The 18,085-nt window shown below is 39.6% G+C and overlaps 1 protein-coding gene across 1 annotated transcript; it reads right to left on the minus strand.

Moving 5' to 3' along the window:
• Window positions 1-12,386: 12,386 nt before the first annotated feature.
• On the minus strand, window positions 12,387-16,181 carry LOC139452318 (fatty acid desaturase 6-like). Its single transcript, XM_071233750.1, has one exon. The coding sequence runs from the start codon at window positions 15,995-15,997 to the stop codon at window positions 14,927-14,929; it is 1,071 nt and encodes a 356-aa protein (XP_071089851.1). The 5' UTR covers window positions 15,998-16,181; the 3' UTR covers window positions 12,387-14,926.
• Window positions 16,182-18,085: the final 1,904 nt, after the last annotated feature.

Consider the following 18,085-nt stretch of genomic DNA (forward strand, 5'->3'; position numbering starts at 1 on the left):
ATCGATCCATGCAATTGGGGTACGATGGCATGCATCAACCAAGTCAGCGAGCCTGACCACCCGATCCCGTTAGTCGCCTCTTACAACAAGCATAGTCACCTTTAACAGCAAGCATGGGTTGCTGAAGACCTATTCTACCCCAGATCTTCACGGGTCGACTTCCTCTTAAACAACCCGTGTCGTTCCGAGTCACAGTCAGTTACACGGCATCGATCGATACAAGGACTGTTAGACACAGCAAGTCTGCACCGGAATAGATTAGACTTTGCAGACTACCCCGATATAAAGCCAGACATGACTGCCGGTTTGGGAGTAGTTGGTTCCCTCTCACAACTCTGCGATCCTTTAAGGTTAAAATGCCCATGCAGTAACCTCTTATGCATAAACTTCACATGCCAAAGCCACCTTTCTGCCATTTGTGTTATTCTGGTGTCGTTGACGGGAAAAGGCAAGATTTGTGCCTATACAATTTCTCTCAGCCAAGTGCACGATTCAATACTATAAATATTTTATCGACATATCCCCTAATGTGCATGTATTGCCCAGCACTATGGAATCGCACTCTTCAATCGCAATCATTTCGGACTTTCTCCTATATCAAATTGACAAGCCACGAGTTAACTGATATAATGATAACGACGTTAAACCCAACTCACTCACTCACTCACTCACTATTTCCCAGCACTATGAAATCGCTATCTTCATTGAACAAGCTTACCCGTGCTCGTGGGTTTCACCAAAGCGGTAAACGTCCACCAATAAGGTGTACTTGTGTCAAACATGAAAGTCAAAAACTAGAGCTATAGATAAGATACTGTACAAAGAGTGAGTATGGTTTTACACCGCTTTTAGCAATATTCTAGCAATATCAAGACGGGGGACACCAGAAATGGGCTCCACACATTATACCATTTCGGGAATCGAACCCGGGTCTTCGGCGTGACGAGCGAACTTTTTAATCATTAGACTACCCGACCGCCCCTACTGTGCAATGACCGAACTGATTTACATTGTCTTGACAGTGTTGAGCGACATCGAGGTACGACTATTGTTTTACACCGTAGTCTGTAGTAGCCAGGATATCAAATGAGGAGCAAAAGAAACTATACCTCTCAGTTGATTTTTTCCTAAGTTTGATCTTGATTATCTTTCGCATAGTGCACAGCTGCTGGTGGATTTCATAGACATCTTATCTTGGAAAAAAAGTTTTTTGTCTTCTTCGGCAAAAATTTACATTTCAAACATTTGTGGGTGTCATGTGGTTGCAAATTCTTTTCTTACCCTACCCAACCAATATATTTTTACACACAATTACCCAGCCACAGATTACATTTAGAAACTGTTGCTTAAATGAGTGATGGTTAAGTACACATAATCAAATTAAATAACAGTTCTTTCAATTTTCAGTTACATAAAAAACCAAACTCGGTATACATTTTTTGCCCTTCTGTTTATATACATCCATCACTCGCATCATTCATCTTGTCCAGGGATGACGAGAGGTAAATTTGACTTGAGATAGGCCCTCGCTATTGCAGACGCTCTGCACGACTTACAAACATGCCAATCTCATCTCCCCACGTCGTTTCAAATACTAGTGTTAAATTGAATGTAATGGCACTCGACCCGGAAAGCTGTAAAATATCGATCAACTCGAACAACTTGAATAAATATGTTCCTCAAAGAACGCTGTGCCACCACCCCACAATCAATATCTCTTCACTGCAGTAGACCAAAGTGTTAAGCAAGGTTATCGCATCGACCAAGGCAGTGGCCTAAGCTTACACAGTCGTTATAGGGAATCAGCTTCTTTGAGATGCATTAAGCAGTTGGAGTTGGTTTGGTTGGTTTGTTGGTTAACGCCGCACTCAGCAATATTCCAGCTATATGACGGCGGTCTGTAAATAATCGAGTCTGGACCAGACAATCCAGTGATTGACAGCATGCGCATCGATCCACGCAATTGGAATCGATGACATGTATCAACCAAGTCAGCGAGCCTGACCACCCGATCCCGTTAGTCACCTTTTACGACAAGCATAGTCGCCTTTTACGGCATGCATGGGTTGCTGAAGAATATAATACCCTGGAATCTTCACGGGTCGCAGTTGGAGTACTAAGTAAGGATAAGATATATGGATGAACACCTTCTTCATTACAATTAGGTGCGACGTTTCGGTGTAGGTTCTAACACCGTTATCAAGAGGAATGAAGTCTAATCACAGGTAGATAGTGGTTGGCAGGTGAGAGACGCCCAGACAAATGGGTTATCATCCCCCGAAACGTTATCTCGGTGCCGGCACGTAATCATCCGTCATCGTCATCAATGCACATTAGGTCACAATCAGGTCAGAGTCTGACAAGCAAGAACCACGGCCGATTATTGTTTCGTCGATTTATATTTGTTTAGTTTTGCATGTGTGATTATTAAATTGCTACGTGCGAAGAATAATAAAAACAGGCGATCCTGAAAAAAATAACATAGATCTATTTTATTTCGTTATGTTTATATTTGACTCTCGGTGCCGTTTCATTATAAAAGACGTTTCAGTCAGTCTGGGGATATTTTCCTGAAGCTACAGTCTGTCATGGTCAATAGTTCACGGTCTTGTAAACGCTACATACCTCCACCATCCGCGAACACAAACAGAGCCATATTGCGGCGAAACTCCGATTTAGCGTCCTTTTGAATTGAGAGCTTTCATTGGACCCTTATATTTTGACCTGCTGCTTAAGGCCAATAGTAGTTTCCTATGAAATATACGGAACTGTGTTGTCTATAAACAGTGGGATTTCAAGGCACCATGCAGATGAGAGTGAGCGTGGTGTGTTTAACGCTGATTTCTAAATAAGAGGGGTGGCCTGAAGGTTCTGAGCCAAATTACGAAGGAGTGAGTGAGTGAGTTGGGTTTAACGCCGCTTTTAACATTATTCCAGTTATATCGCGGCGTGTCAGCTTAATGTGGGAGGAAAGCCCGAAGTGATGCAGGTCTAAGACGTTTACCATTTCGGTGAAACCCACAAGCACGGGTATGGTGCTGACAAACCTAGAAACATAATCAGGGCGAACCGTGATTCGAACCCACAATCATAGGTTTCTGGCGTGCCCAAGGAACGCAACTCTGCACAGCGAATCGCGACGCCTTAGACGACTGGGCCACCCGTGCCCCAAAATTACGAAGGATGTTTTAGTGAACATTTAACACTTTGCATGCTTTAAGTACAATACTTGCCATGCTCACAGGCTGCATTTGAACCAAATGCATAACCAGAGAGCATATTTTAGCAGGCATCACAAATACTAGGTATTCTTGGATGAGGAAAATGGGCACAAATTGGCTGCCGCTCTGTCATGAAGTTTCACCATCTGAAGGGCTCACTCCAACAGCCGTCCATGCAGACAATGCCAGACATGGTGTCAACTTTAGAGGATGATACTCCTTCCTTTGCCACTGGGTGCTCAGCGGAGTTCGAAAGGGGAAGAGATGGTCTCGAAGATTATCCAAGACCTTCAACTGCTGCCATTAAGGCAAATGATGACAAAATGTATGATATGATTATGGATTATCGATGACACAACACGTCACATAGCCAATGCAGTAGGCATCTCTCACGAGGCCCGGGATATGACCTGGGTATGACAAAGGTTTCAACATGCTGTTGCATACTTTTTACTCCTGATCAAAACCCTCCAGGCTCATCATCTCTCGGCAGAATTATCGTCGTTTTGAAGCAGATCCAGCTGATTTTGTTGAGAAATTTGTAACCTTCAGTCAGAGACTAAACAACAGTGTTTTTTTGTTTGTTTGTTTGTTGTTTAACGCCGCACTCAGCAATATTCCAGCTATATGACGGCGGTCTGTAAAATATTCGAGTCTGGACCAGACAATCCAATGGATTAACATCATGAGCATCGATCCACGCAATTGGAATCGATGACATGCATCAACCAAGTCAGCCAGCCTAACCACCCGATCCCGTTAGTCGCCTTTTACGATAAGCATAGTCGCCTTTTACGGCAAGCATGGGTTGCTGAAGACCTATTCTACCCCGGATCTTCACGGGTCCAGGTGAAGTACAGTACTGTGGCACAGCTTGAATATGTTGCCATGGTGGATCCAATGACCATACTGAAAAGCAGCATGCATTATAATACAATTCTCCTGTCTGGGGGCATCCTTAAATACAAAGCTCTTGTCTAGCTTCATGGTCAACGTCAGAGACCTACATCAATTCGGGCTTTCCTCCCACATTAAGCTGACACACTGTAATATAAAAGGATTACTGATAAAAGTGGCGTTAAATCCAACTCACTCACTCACTAACTCACTCACTCTGGTGTCATCTTTAGACCACGCCAACCAGCCAACCAACCAACCTGGCTATATATGTCGTCAGCAGACCAACATTTCATCAATTACAGTCACTTAACAAATTTGCAGGCGGCACTGATATCCAAGGATCTTCTACATAAAGACTGCACTAACACAAAAACCGTACTGATTTGAACAAAACACAAACGTCAAAACTAAATGTAAAATGTTGAGTCCTTCTACTAACTTAGCATATACAAAATTGAATTACATTTTAAAAAAAAGGCCACACATCGGTTTAACAATGTGGCTGCAGAACTTCCTAAGCAGATTGGGGTGTCAGCAGTGGCGGGAACAAGCATGTTAAGTTTCAGCTGCACTGGTTCAGTGGTTTCTGAGGGGTAATGTTTACAGTTCCACGAAATTCACTTCGAGAATCTAAGAGCATGGTCTAATCACAAAGATCAAAATGTAAAATGTTGCATTCATGTTGATACCTACGACTTACTAACAATAATAACAAAGTTCATTGAAGTTTGAACAAACATTGGCTGAGTAAAGGCCCTAAATTATAGGTTTTTCATTGTGGCTGTCGTGGCGGCCATATTGAAAATTGAATTCAGACCTCAAAGTGAATACAATTTATGGATAACAACTTCTTTATTTACTGTGAAAGCGACGTTTCGGTATAGATCAGTATACCGTTGTCAAGCAAGGCTCGGACCTCTTGAACAATTGAGGTGTCATCAGTGTTGGCAACAAGCATGTGAAGCTTCATCTTCATTGGTCCAGTGGTTTCTGAGAAGATGTTTACGATGGACGCCGGACAATCAGGCCGAGGCATTCACTCACTTTAATTTCATGCAGGTGGGATTGAAATGTATTAATTTCAATATATGTAACTGGTGAAAACCTGCAGACTGCTGACCCGTACACTCTACAAGTGCGCCCATACACTATATAGTGGATTAATAAATGACTGCATTAATATCCTTTGATCAGAAGCTCGTCTCGGTAGATTGTATGGTTGTTCCTTGCGTCAACAAAGGGTGCCATTACTGCCCATGCTTGTTTGACAATGTGTACACGTTGCTATAGCAGCACCGGACTAGTGAAATACTGAAGACAGACACGACATAGTTACGTGTATTGTGTGAATGTCTATCCGGGTACTTGTCGGATTAATTGAACCCACACCACGGCACGAAAAGGCCCATTTCCTGACATTGGAATGGTGTTGGTATTGCTGTAAATGCACTCATTTCTAAGTATTCCTGATCATTTGGTTATACATGTTGTTACATGTATGCCTAGTTTGGAAATGGTGTAGACATGCACTCATTTTCATCAGTGTCCATACACGTTCATTATCCTGGCAGATGTGTTATGTCACGTCAGCCAGGGGGTAGAGTGACTGAGTGAGTTTGGTTTTACGCAGCAATATTCCAGCAATATCACGGCGGAAGACACCAGAAATGGGCTTCACACATTGTACCCATGTCGGGGGGTAGAAACACTCAACCATATTAATGATATTTGTATGTGTGCGCAAACCATTTGGAATAGTTTGGACAGTTTATTATTTCAAACCTTCTTTCAAACGTTCGAAATGAAACATTTCCTTTAAATTTCCAGGTATAGAAAGTATTAGGACATTTTACAATTTCTAATCTTTTGCGTACGTTTGGTATATATGATTTTTTTTTTTTTTAACTCCGCACTCAGCAATATTCCAACTATATGACGGCGGTCTGTAAATAATCGAGTCTGGACCAGACAGTCCAGTGACTGATATCACGAGCATCGATCCACGCAATTGTGATCGATGACATGCATCAACCAAGTCAGCGAGTCTGACCACCCGATCCCGTTAGTCGATTCTTACGACCAGCATGGTCGCCTTCTACGGCAAGCATGGGTTGCTGAAGACCTATTCTACCCCGGATCTTCACGGGTCTTGGCATATATGAGATACGATTAGCACCTGTACGTTTGGTAGACAGAGAAACACTAGTCGTATCAGTTAGCTGTGTGTCATTTCCTTTCCTTTCATAACCATATACAAGCATCAATGTTCAATCAAACCATATGAAATACAATTGGAAATATAAGGACATTTAACTAATTAAGGAGCTCGGTATCCCTGTAGAGTCTGTAAACAAAGGCAAAGCTAGTTAAGTTGGACAAAGGATGCTCGGTGCAATAGCGACGGATATGTTTTGCAAGTGGCCTTGGGGAAGATAAAGCCTAAGCTTATTTGTAACATTATCACAGAGGACATTTGACGAAGAAATCTAATGCAAGTAACTTTGTGCGTCAGTTGCAAGTTAACACGAAAATGTGAGAGCTTACTTTTATGAACAACAATAACAATATTTTCCCAGGTAACAATCATGTGAACTTTTTGCTTGTACTATAACATTCCAACATTATTTACGTCATGTTAGTCTACCGCCATAAAAGTATGTTCAGTGAAAGATGCAATAAAGTTCGCCGATCTGTTCATTTTGCAATGTTGCTGAAGATGCGTAACAGCAAGTACTGTCTCTCGCTTGTATGTGAATGATGCAGCAAAAAATTTATTCTCTGAACAAGCATGGATATAGCAGGGCCATCTTTTCATTGTCATTCTTTGAAAACACTTTCACAAATTTGGTTTAAAAAATGTTTGGTATGATAAGTCGGGCAAACAACCATGATATATTTACAACCTGTACATAAACGAAACTCGTCATGAAAACAGTATCCTTCCAAGCCGACCCTCCGTCAAGTCAATACAAATAGTAGAACCACACCAGCTAGACTAACATTTAGTCTCTGAAATCTTATATTACACAATATCCTTCTTGACTCTAAAAATAAAAATAAATTCCCTATGCTGAGCTTGAGCTGGCTAGACCTGTTTTGTATGCATTTCTAGTTTTTGTTTTTTCATAAAATATTCCACGGTCATGGTGCAGTACTACACACCAGCTGTCAATGATCGTGCCTGAAAGAATTATTTTGGATCTCGGAACCAATCTTCTCCCTTGTCATTTCAACAACCTCAAATCTGTTGAAGTGTCCAGTTATGTAACTGCTGATATCAAAATGTATTTGTGCACATCATCGATATTGTAGGGATATTGTGGTCCGAAAACCTCTGTGTCTGAGATATATGAGTTGAAGTATTAAAAAATCAAGATGCATTCGCGCATTTCTGCTAGAGATATTTCTATCATTTTTCCTGTTTAATTAGTGTTACAGGAGTTGAATACACAATTTCAGTTTTATAACTATTTATCTGACAATACCAGTATAATAAATATCATAATGGTTTTCTTCAACACAAACTAACTCAACATATTGTTGATGTAAAATTCGTCGTTATCAATGATTATGACAAATTGAATAGGTTATTACATACAGGAATTCAAAAGTCCGGATGACTGTGGGTAGTCGTTACGTGTCTATATGCAGGCACGTTCTTGGTATCAATAATCGTATATGTGCTCATATAGTTTTTGTCTTTACTTTGTCAATTCAAAGTAAAGGAAAATTATAACGGCCACAAACGCGATCGTTCACTTGTGGCCGCTAAGTCTGTAGAAACATTCTGGTTCTACGAGATGGTTGCTGTTAAATATCTTGGTTTATCAGGGTTGTTTTATGTACTCTAAGTTGTGGGGAGAAGTAATGGAACAAATGGAAAATGTACTGAAGATTTGCTGATAATTTGTTTGTCGTTGTACTAATGACTAGGTTTCACTTATTGTGGTCAAATGGTAACAATAGCCTCTGTCCCGCAGAGAGAGTTACATCACCATATGGAGGTCAGGACATCATGTAACCTTCTAGGCAATGGGAGACATGTGCTGGAAGCACTATATCCTTGCTGTGGATTTGCTGACCTCAGTCTGACCAGAAAAAAAATTGGAGATTGTGGTCAAATGGTAACAGTAAACTCTGTCCCGCAGAGGGAGTTACATCACCACATGGAGGTCAGGACATCATGTAACCTTCTAGGCAATGGGAGACGTGCTGGAAGGACTATATCCTTGCCGTGGATTTACTGCCCTCAGTCTGACCAGAAAAAAAATATTGGAGCCCCATTTTATCTCATTTAGCTGTTAACATTTTGTTTAAATATGTTTGTAGGACGACCACGTCACTATAATTTACAAACTTCGGGTAATCAGGCCACAATAAATATATCTCATGTGTTAACAATAAAGACAATCCTTGGTTAAAGGGTAACACCAGCTGTTAGCTAAGATAGTAAAGAACGGAACTGATATCCCTTGGCCCCTCAAGGGCAACTTGTATGCAGATGTTTCTACCACTACATATCCATGTAACAAGTATTTAGGAATAATATGTGGAATAGTATTTCGGTATGAACTGCATGCCACAAGTATATATGTCAACACATGAAACGTCGTCAAATATTATACGTGTGCGCCTATAGTTAAACTCATGCAATTTGAAACAATACCACAGACATTATTTACGTATTAAGTCTATGTTGTAGTTACATGTATGCCTGACTGGAGACTGAAAGGAGACTGAAATATATATAATCAGTCGGGCATGGTGATATATCCCTATAGCTGGTTGAGCAAAGGTTAGTTACCTCAAATTCCCGTAGACGACTACAATCACATTGTAGAGAAGTAGTGGTTAGCTGAAGTTTGATGTCATTCCTTATATCAATATATATAAAACATTCGTATCAAACAGGCAGGTATTTTTTTCGTAGAAAGGTCGTTAGGCCTACAGTACAATTCACAGTTGCAATTAATTAATAAACTATCTAAGAACAAAATGTTTTCACCTTCATGTCCATTTAAATATGAGTAATCCCCATGATGTAAATATTGTAAATATAGTTGTATCGTCTCTGTCCCACAATTACATGGTCTTATTTTTCATTACTTAGAATAAGACCGTGTTGTGACAAGGCCCATACGCTTACTTGGATAGATTTCAGCCTCTGGTACAACGAACCATGACCAGTGTTTTCAAAACTGTAGTTCTTAGTTTTTGTAGCCTCAAAGCAGAGGCGTGAGGGACAATCGAAGCATGTTATACAAGAACATGATATATCAATGATACTTGTTTTTTAGTTAGTTGTGGATCTATGACACCAAGTTATTGTATGAGCTTATTGTAATATCAGGTACTATACTTTTCTTTACTTTTCATATCAGAAACTATATGATTCTGTTGCAATATTGGTATCAAAAATAATTTGGCCAGGGTAAATAAAATCTTGACTTATTTAATCACAATTTCTTGGTGTTCTTAATATATATAACATGATAACTAACATAAGAAATCCTTAATTTGTCTTTTATACCATAAAGAATGTCACCAATAATATATTTGATTAAATAATGGTTAAAGTAAGCATTGAGAAAAATTACATTGGGGGAGATTTGCCTTTCATAGTTTCTCAAAGGCAAGTTGTCTGTTTAGACAGCCATTCCTCCGCTTCGTTTAGACATTGTCTATCTGTGTCATTAAAAGGCACATGCTCCTGATCCAAAACAAAGGACCCCCCCTCCCCTCTTCTATAGAGAGTCACCACTATTACGCTCTCTCGTTGTCGTAAGACTTGCGTTATGACTGATTCGCTCGGTACTTGAGCTTAATATCAGGTTACAATGTATATCCATGAACACTATCGATATTACTAAAGAATGTCCAATATATTTCACACGTCTGGAACTCTAGAGATATGTTGTATGGCGGACATATGTGTAAATAATAATATCATATGCATCACTTTCAAACCCTATGGAAATAGTTGGGGCAGGGTCTATTTTATTTCCATTAATTTCAAATATATAATTTCTAAAACTGGCCACATCAAATGCATTCATTCCGTTATGTTTTAGCACCTTTTGGAATACATGGAAATAATTCATTTTATGAGCTTACGTTCCTAACATTTGGCATACAGAGACATAGTTCCACATGACAATATCATTTTCAATAGGTGATGTCTCCTATGGGCATAGAATCCAACAATTCCACGCCTTATTCCAGTCATAAGGGCATACCTGGAAATACAGAATTTCACGCAGTGTAGGTTGTCATGTACTTTAGTCCATATGAACTTATAACGCTTGTATATATCAGTATATGAACTGTTGACTCTCTGCCAGGTCACAACCAGCCGAGCGACAGATGTTATCATTAGTTTTGACCTGATCAGTTGCACCGTCATTACTTCTATGTATACATTTATCTGTATCATCACGTAGCTGCATGTGGGCCAAGTTGCGAAACATGATTTACCTATAGATTTCTTTGTCTTAGTATAATTGCGACTGAAACGTTAAAGACAGTGTTTGATGTATTGCGGTGAGGTGAGGTGAGGTGAAATTGAGTTTAACGTCGCGTTCAATATTATAGCGACTTGCATGCACGTTTGTGTGGCTGTTTGTGCTGTTCAGGACTAATGCCTGTTTCATAGTGCTAGCCTATAGATATATATACCATGCCGATGTTTGACATGGATAGCCCATTCAGACACAGTATATTGAGTATAGCCTACCAGTTCTTGTTTTATCCCCTTAAGGCGGAGTGACAGGCAGGGTAACAACAAGTACCATCTTTTGACGTAGTTCATTATGAGGAAGCCGGGGATCGAACCACCGATCTTCCACTCTCCGAACAGACGCTTTATCCACCAGATCACGGAGGCGGCCCCATGTATTGCGAAACATCCGTATTTCAGGCCATTTTGCATAGAACAAAAGAAAACATGCAAACGTACATGTAGATGTAAAATGTCATGTGATTATTTTCCTTTCTAAGCCTCATTTTCTGGACCCCAATCGTCTGTAAACTCCGCCATCCGGGCGATTACAGTAAAAATGTTTCTGCATGATTATATGAGTGAGTGTGGTTTTACTCCGCTTTTAGTAATATTCCAGCAATATAACGGCGGGTTACACCAGATATGGGCTTCATACATTGTTCCCATGAGAGGAATCGAACCCGGATTTTCGGCGTGACGAGCGAACGCTTTAACCACTAGGCTACCCCATCGCCCTTGTATGATAATAGGAACATTCCCACGTTTATCCGTTATTCGTCCATCCGGAAATACGTTAATCAGAAAAGGGGCTTGTTGGATTTCGCGGCATGTGATTTTGGTATGGTAATCGGCTTAAAAGCCATGTGTGTTGATGGCAAGTGTGTGTGGGTGGTAAGTTGAGCGTTAGGATGGTAAGTCGTGTGTTTTGGATGAATGACAAGTCGTGTGCATTGGAAGATTGTTTGTCGTGTTTAGATGGCAAGTCTTGCATTTGTGTAGATGACAAGTGTGTATGGGTGGTAGGTCGTGCATGTTTGCTTATGGTAAGTAGTGTGTGTGTGCTATGCATGGTAAGTCGTGTGTATGGATAAGGAGTGGTGAGTTATGTGTGTGGATAGCAAGCTATCTGTGAAGATGACAATAGTGTGGTTAGATGATACGTCGTGAGTGTGGATGGTGAGTGAGTGAATGAGTGGTTAGTCGTATGTGTAAATGACAAGTCGTGTGGGAAGGTGGTAGCTCGAGTGTGTAGATAGTAATAGACACATGGGAAATCTTAACTCTTGATATAAAAGTTTATATGTGTAGAGGAGTCGTTTTATGTAAACTGATACCACAGTTGCAATTTCATGATAACACTTGAGTGTAGAGTGAGTCCAGCCTTAAGTCTGGCTGCCTTATGTTGGAGCCATTTCTGATAGACCCGTGAAGATCCGGGAGAGAATAGGTCTTCAGCAAACCATGCTTGCCATAAATGGCGACTATGTATGTCGTAAAAGGCTAGTAACGGGATCGGGTGGTCAGGGTGGCTGACTTGGTTGATGCATGTCGTCGTATCCCAATTGTGTGGGTCGATTCTCATGATATCAATCACTGGATAGTCTGGTCCAGATTCGATTATTTACACACCGCCGTCACATAGCTGGAATATTGCTGAGTGTGGAGTTAAACAACAAACAAACAAACATTTCTGATCACAAAATCTATTGGAAAAACAAAACAGACACAAAATCTATATGTTTGGTAAGCTTCCATTCTCTAACAAATATATTTCATTATTACAGTAGAAAATCTTAACAAAACCTACTTCAAATTAAAACCAATACAGCAAATATCACATCATGTGAAGACAGGGTTAGTCGTTATATATCATGACATTCCATGATCCATTCAATACCACCGGCATTTTATGTACTGCCATGTTAAATCTTTTCAGCATTAGAAATTGGCACTAGTCCTGCAGTCCTTACCAAACTGCCCAATAGTAAAGGTATCCTAAGGACTTGTAGAAATTGGCCCGTTTTAAGGGTTTTACTATATGTTATCATTATAAGGTCTAGTGGACAAACACTGTTAGTTTCTAACCCTGCTTTTGCATTGGATGTTGGACTTCATTCTTGCATAATGCATGGACAAACTGCATTGCTTACGTAAGGTTCTATAGGATTCCCAATTACTAACCTATACTGCGTGGGTGAGTGAGCAAGTTATTTTGGTTTAAGGCTGTTTTGAACAGTTTTTCAGTGATATCGTGGCGTGTTAGCTTGGTGTGGGAGAACAATCCACAGTGGTGAAGGTCTGAGTCGTGTACCACTTCGGCTAACCCCACAGGTACGGGTGAGATACTAAAAATACAAGGATCATAATTCGGGCAAATCTGGGATTCGAACTCTGAACAGCGAAATGATGCGACTTAGACCTACTGGCAGTCCGTGTGTATCGGTTAGGCGTAAAGATCTCATCTAATCAGTTTGGTAAACCCTATGACATGTATGATGATATTCTACTGTTCATCGTGATGAAAATAATCTGCACAAATATATAGACACGTAAATAGCTTCCTATTTGTTAATATCATATATAAAGTCACAACATATCAACAAAGCTGACATACAACACCTAACTGCCTCTTAAACAGTAACATTATACTTGAAGCGCCAACCAACAAGCGTGTCAGTTGGTGACAAAAGGCTAATCATCTGAGACATATATTGTGCAATCCAAAAGGAAATGATCTCCACGCAGAGTAGGGCCCGGGAATATGCATCAAGCATGCTCTTGGGGACACTTAAAACACGAACTTATCATGATACATTTTTCTTCTTCTACTTTTTAAATTCCTCGGACTGGAATGTATTCGGACATATAAGTTATGTACTCGGAAAAAAAAATTACAAATAAATATCAGGCACAGCAAATACTTATACACTGCGGAAAAAATATTACACATAATATCCACAATCACACTGCATAATGAACAGAACGAAATATAACTGTTTGCATTGCAGTTGCATTATCACAGTTCTCATACAGAAAAAAACAATATTCCACACATTGTTGACACCTGTTTCTGAAATGTACATGCACCAGGTTGTATGAGTATACACACATACACACATATGTGATACACGACCATACTTCTGTACTGGCTAGCGACAATCTGAGCACCCCGTATTTAAAGCACACGTGATGGCGACTTGTTTTTACCGTTATTATTTTCATTAGAAGGGAGACGTATTTTTCTAACAATGATGAACAAAATTGCCTTTAGATTGGAAACATTTAAAATACATCAAATAAGCACCTTGCTAAAAGATACCTTTAGAAAAGAAACACGGGGATGTCGTGTGACTAGTTCACGTACACAGAAATCCAACAAAGTCATACACATTTAGTTTTGTCATTGCTTACAGTCCGGCTGTCATTTCTCCCCGAAAATACGATATTACAACTTAAAAATGCACTTGTTTTCAAACATGCATAACCCGAATGTATCGCGAAATCCGTAATAAACAGTAATACTTATTAGCATGTGCAGGCGTTGGTGATAACTTGTCTATAGGAAAGTGCTATTTCCACTGTCTTCATTCACATATAGAGGGGTGTGATTTTTTTTCTCTATAACAGAAATGGACTCAAAACATTTCCACGGACTGAAATAAGCGCATTTGCTCAATGTTCTACAAAGGTCAAAGTAAGTGGTACCGTAAGCTTTAATTCCCGAATTCTTCAGAAATAGAATGAATAAATGGAAACTGGTCGGTGGTCAGTAAAAGATATCAAATAGTGATTGCTGTTTGGTGCATTACAAGGTCACATCGAAATGATTACACCGCTACATCTTTTTCCAGATTTTTAAAAATTAAATCGATCATATATTCAATTAATTAACCAAGCATATGTACACGTCAGTTCTCAAAAAGGGCAAAAATCTGTCCCAAATACTGATTTGTGATGAATTCATTAAGAGTTTCAGTCTGATGTACAAGTACAAAAAGCATACAAGAACGAGGAGAAAGAAAAGCTTTTGACTCATATTCTGATGAAGACAATTTTTCACAAACAAAATCGCTGCTAGCTTCTTACTCTCGATAAATTAGCCACCCAACAAGTAATCAACTTGACATTGCCCTAACGAACTTAGGAGACAAGTTAGGTTTTCAATTATGCCATCAACTTGATCAGCATAAAAATTATAACGATCTTAAACGATCAATGTTCATTTTTAATATACTTAATCGTTGATTAATCCACAAGGATAGCACTGGCAACAAAATCCAACATTTTCAAATTCGTTGTCAATAAGTTACTGAAGCCCAACAAAATGAGTGATGGGTGGGGCATTCACCATCAGTTCCTCGTACTTATCAATGAACAGACTCAGGCGGTTGGAGTACGTTTCTTCGTTGTAAGGGAGTCCACTTTCCTTCAGGAATTTGGAAACCAGGGGTTTGATCTTCAGGCACATGTTGTCCGAGAGTCTTGGGAAGAGATGATGCTCCACATGACAGCTGATGATGCTGTGCCCAAAACTATAATCAAGAATCGGATTCCTGTTCAGATTCAGTACCCCTGTTGCCATCTGGTAAATCCTTTTGGGCCTGTCTTTGTTTGAATACATGGGTAAGCCAATATGCTGGAAAATGTTGACATGGATGTATGGAATCGCGAGGGTAGCACGGCTGGCAAATGTGCAGATTATTGCACCAAGCAGAGAAAAACCCGAAAAAGTCATTAAAAGGTAAAAGTGGAAGGCAAGGCCTAACGAAACAACAATGATAGATCGAAGCAGCTTCATCCATTGACCGAAAAGGTTTGAAAATCCAACAAACGGGGTTGCTGTTGGGAGCAGAATAGGCGCTACAAACATGTAAATGTAAGATGGGAGCATGGGCATCTTCCATGTGCTTGAGTCACCGAGTCCGATAATGTTAGTGTGAGGATGGTGATACTTGATGTGTATATCGATCGCAGCCTCCGATGAAAACGAACCGACAAACTCGACAAAAACCACAGTCCAGAATTTGTTCCAAGCAGACGACTGACACACCGCTCCATGCGAAGAGCAGTGACCCCCCTTCGTTGCGATAACTGAATGACAGTACCCCATTAACAGGCCTCCAATCACAAGCGTAAATATCGAGTCGGATTTCAGCAACCATAAACTGAAAGCCGTCCCTGCAATACCTGTCAGAAAGATCATCCAGTCGATCCCATATAACTCCATCCATGTAGTTCTTTTCAGTAAATCATTTACCTTTTCACTGAGATCACCAAACTCAGGCAGTTGTTTCAGTTTAACATAGTCGTAGACTTCTCCGTGCGCCATCACCTCACGCTTCGAGATTTCCACCATCTTTGTGTCGTCTGCTTCCATGCAGGACAACCGCCGAGCGACAATGTTGAAGCTATCGGTTCACGAATAATGATCCTGTTTGGAATATACACACGAGTCACGGTGTCTTTGGACTTTGTTCAAGTTTAAAGGACAACACGCATTCAATATCCAGTCACAAGTGGCGTTTGGCAAGCGCGCGTACACATTTATAACACTGCCCTCGGCGTTCTTCGCCCTGATATGATGGGTATTGTAGGAGTGAACTTTGACACATGGGGACCAGTCGTTGTAAAGATATGCTATGGACGAATTCCGCAAACAATGAAGTATATGGCTATTGTTTCTGTCATGTTCAGGCACGTACTTACAAAACCAAATTGAGATGATATTTTTATAAGACATAAAGCGTCCTTGGTAGTTCATATGTACCTTCATGCATCACCTTTGTATCACTGATTCACTAGCCGGTCCATGAAATTGACTTGACATGCAGGACAGGTGCTTGTGTTGGTAGTGTTGATAGCACCTGATGTATATGGGGCAGCTGTCAAACTTATATATCACCATGTAACATTTAATTCAAAGGCAAAGCAATACATTACATTACAGACCTTCAGATGAAATATTCTAACATGCAATGTGCGTTTAGCAGAGAATTTATTTATTAGACACTCGCCCACTATTTTAATAGCATAATAATTATCATAATTTTACATATAATATTATAAGCAATATAATGATATCATTTTAACGTTTCTATACATGCACTATTAACTTTAATGAACCAGAGAAACACTAAATATAGTTACCGATTGCAACGAACAAGGTATGTTAATTAATGCTCGGGTTCGAATCCCCATATGGTACAGTGAAACCCACGAGGGCCATGCATCTTCATGTGCATTATGTCATTTCAGAGCTATGTCGTAAGCGATTCAGACAGCGCATAATCTGACGCAATTAATTCTTCAATATTTTTAGATTAATAATTTTCAAGTAAACCTTTGTCCAAACTAAACTCCACGGATATACAACCTACACTAAGTGACACCATTTTTTAAATATCTGAATACAGTGTGTCGCGTACGTAATGTCATTAAATGTTAATGTCAAAATGATCTCGCGTGTTGATAGAACTCAACAAAAGGCTGTGGTTGTTCAAGCAGTTCGAGACGGGAGACTCTTGTATTGATTTCCTTGCTGCAGGCAATTTGAGCGGTCCTGGCAGCTTTCAGCAACTGAGCGTGTTCGGCAGTGCAGCTTCGCCTAACAGTGCACACGCTGCCATAGATGCACCGATCACTCTTTCCTTCTCTGATAACAATGTGCATATTGATTATGGTCCCGATTGTAATGATAATAACATCACAATATCATTAAAATCAGATCTTAGTTCTTGCTATCGCTTAAGCTTTGTTTAGCGGTAACGAGAACTAAGATCTGATTTCAATGAGATTGATAACATCATCAATATTCAAAATTAAGGGGCTGTCGTGGGGACAATTTTATTTGACGTCGAGATAATAATAATGATAATAATAATGATAATAATAATAATAATAATTTGAAAAAATGAGACAATGTAATAAGTGATGCTTACAGTGGTGGTGATATTTTAGATGTTGTTATCACTATTACGATGGTAATATTGTAAATATTTTTACAGTGTACTTTCAATCAAAGGTAAGAATGCTATTTCTCCCTTTTCCCAGTCTTCAATGTCAGATATATGGTTTTTTTCTTCTCAATTTCATTAAAATCAGATCAAACTTCTAGCTGCCGCCAAGCTTTGTTAAGCGATAGCGAGAACTAAGATCTGATTTTAATGGGATTGTTTTTTCTAAGACGAATAGTACAAATGGAATATCACAATTAAAACTCTTCCATACATGTAAATGTTTCAAAAGACGGAATCACTAATTAGCATAACTCTTGTTGTAAATAATGTATCTTCAAACTGATGCAGCAGTTATATTTTAAGATTATGTATTTCTGTAAGCGCTAAGTCAGATGAAATATTTTTTCACATAGAATTGGCGATTAGAGCTTACAGCGTAAACGATTAAATTATGTACATTATTGCTTATGCCATTCTAGTGTCTCGCAAAACTGTTATGACAATTTCAA

Source organism: Haliotis cracherodii, unplaced genomic scaffold (genome assembly GCF_022045235.1).
Source record: "Haliotis cracherodii isolate W230 unplaced genomic scaffold, xgHalCrac1.p SCAF_9, whole genome shotgun sequence".
NCBI classification, from domain to species: domain Eukaryota; kingdom Metazoa; phylum Mollusca; class Gastropoda; order Lepetellida; family Haliotidae; genus Haliotis; species Haliotis cracherodii.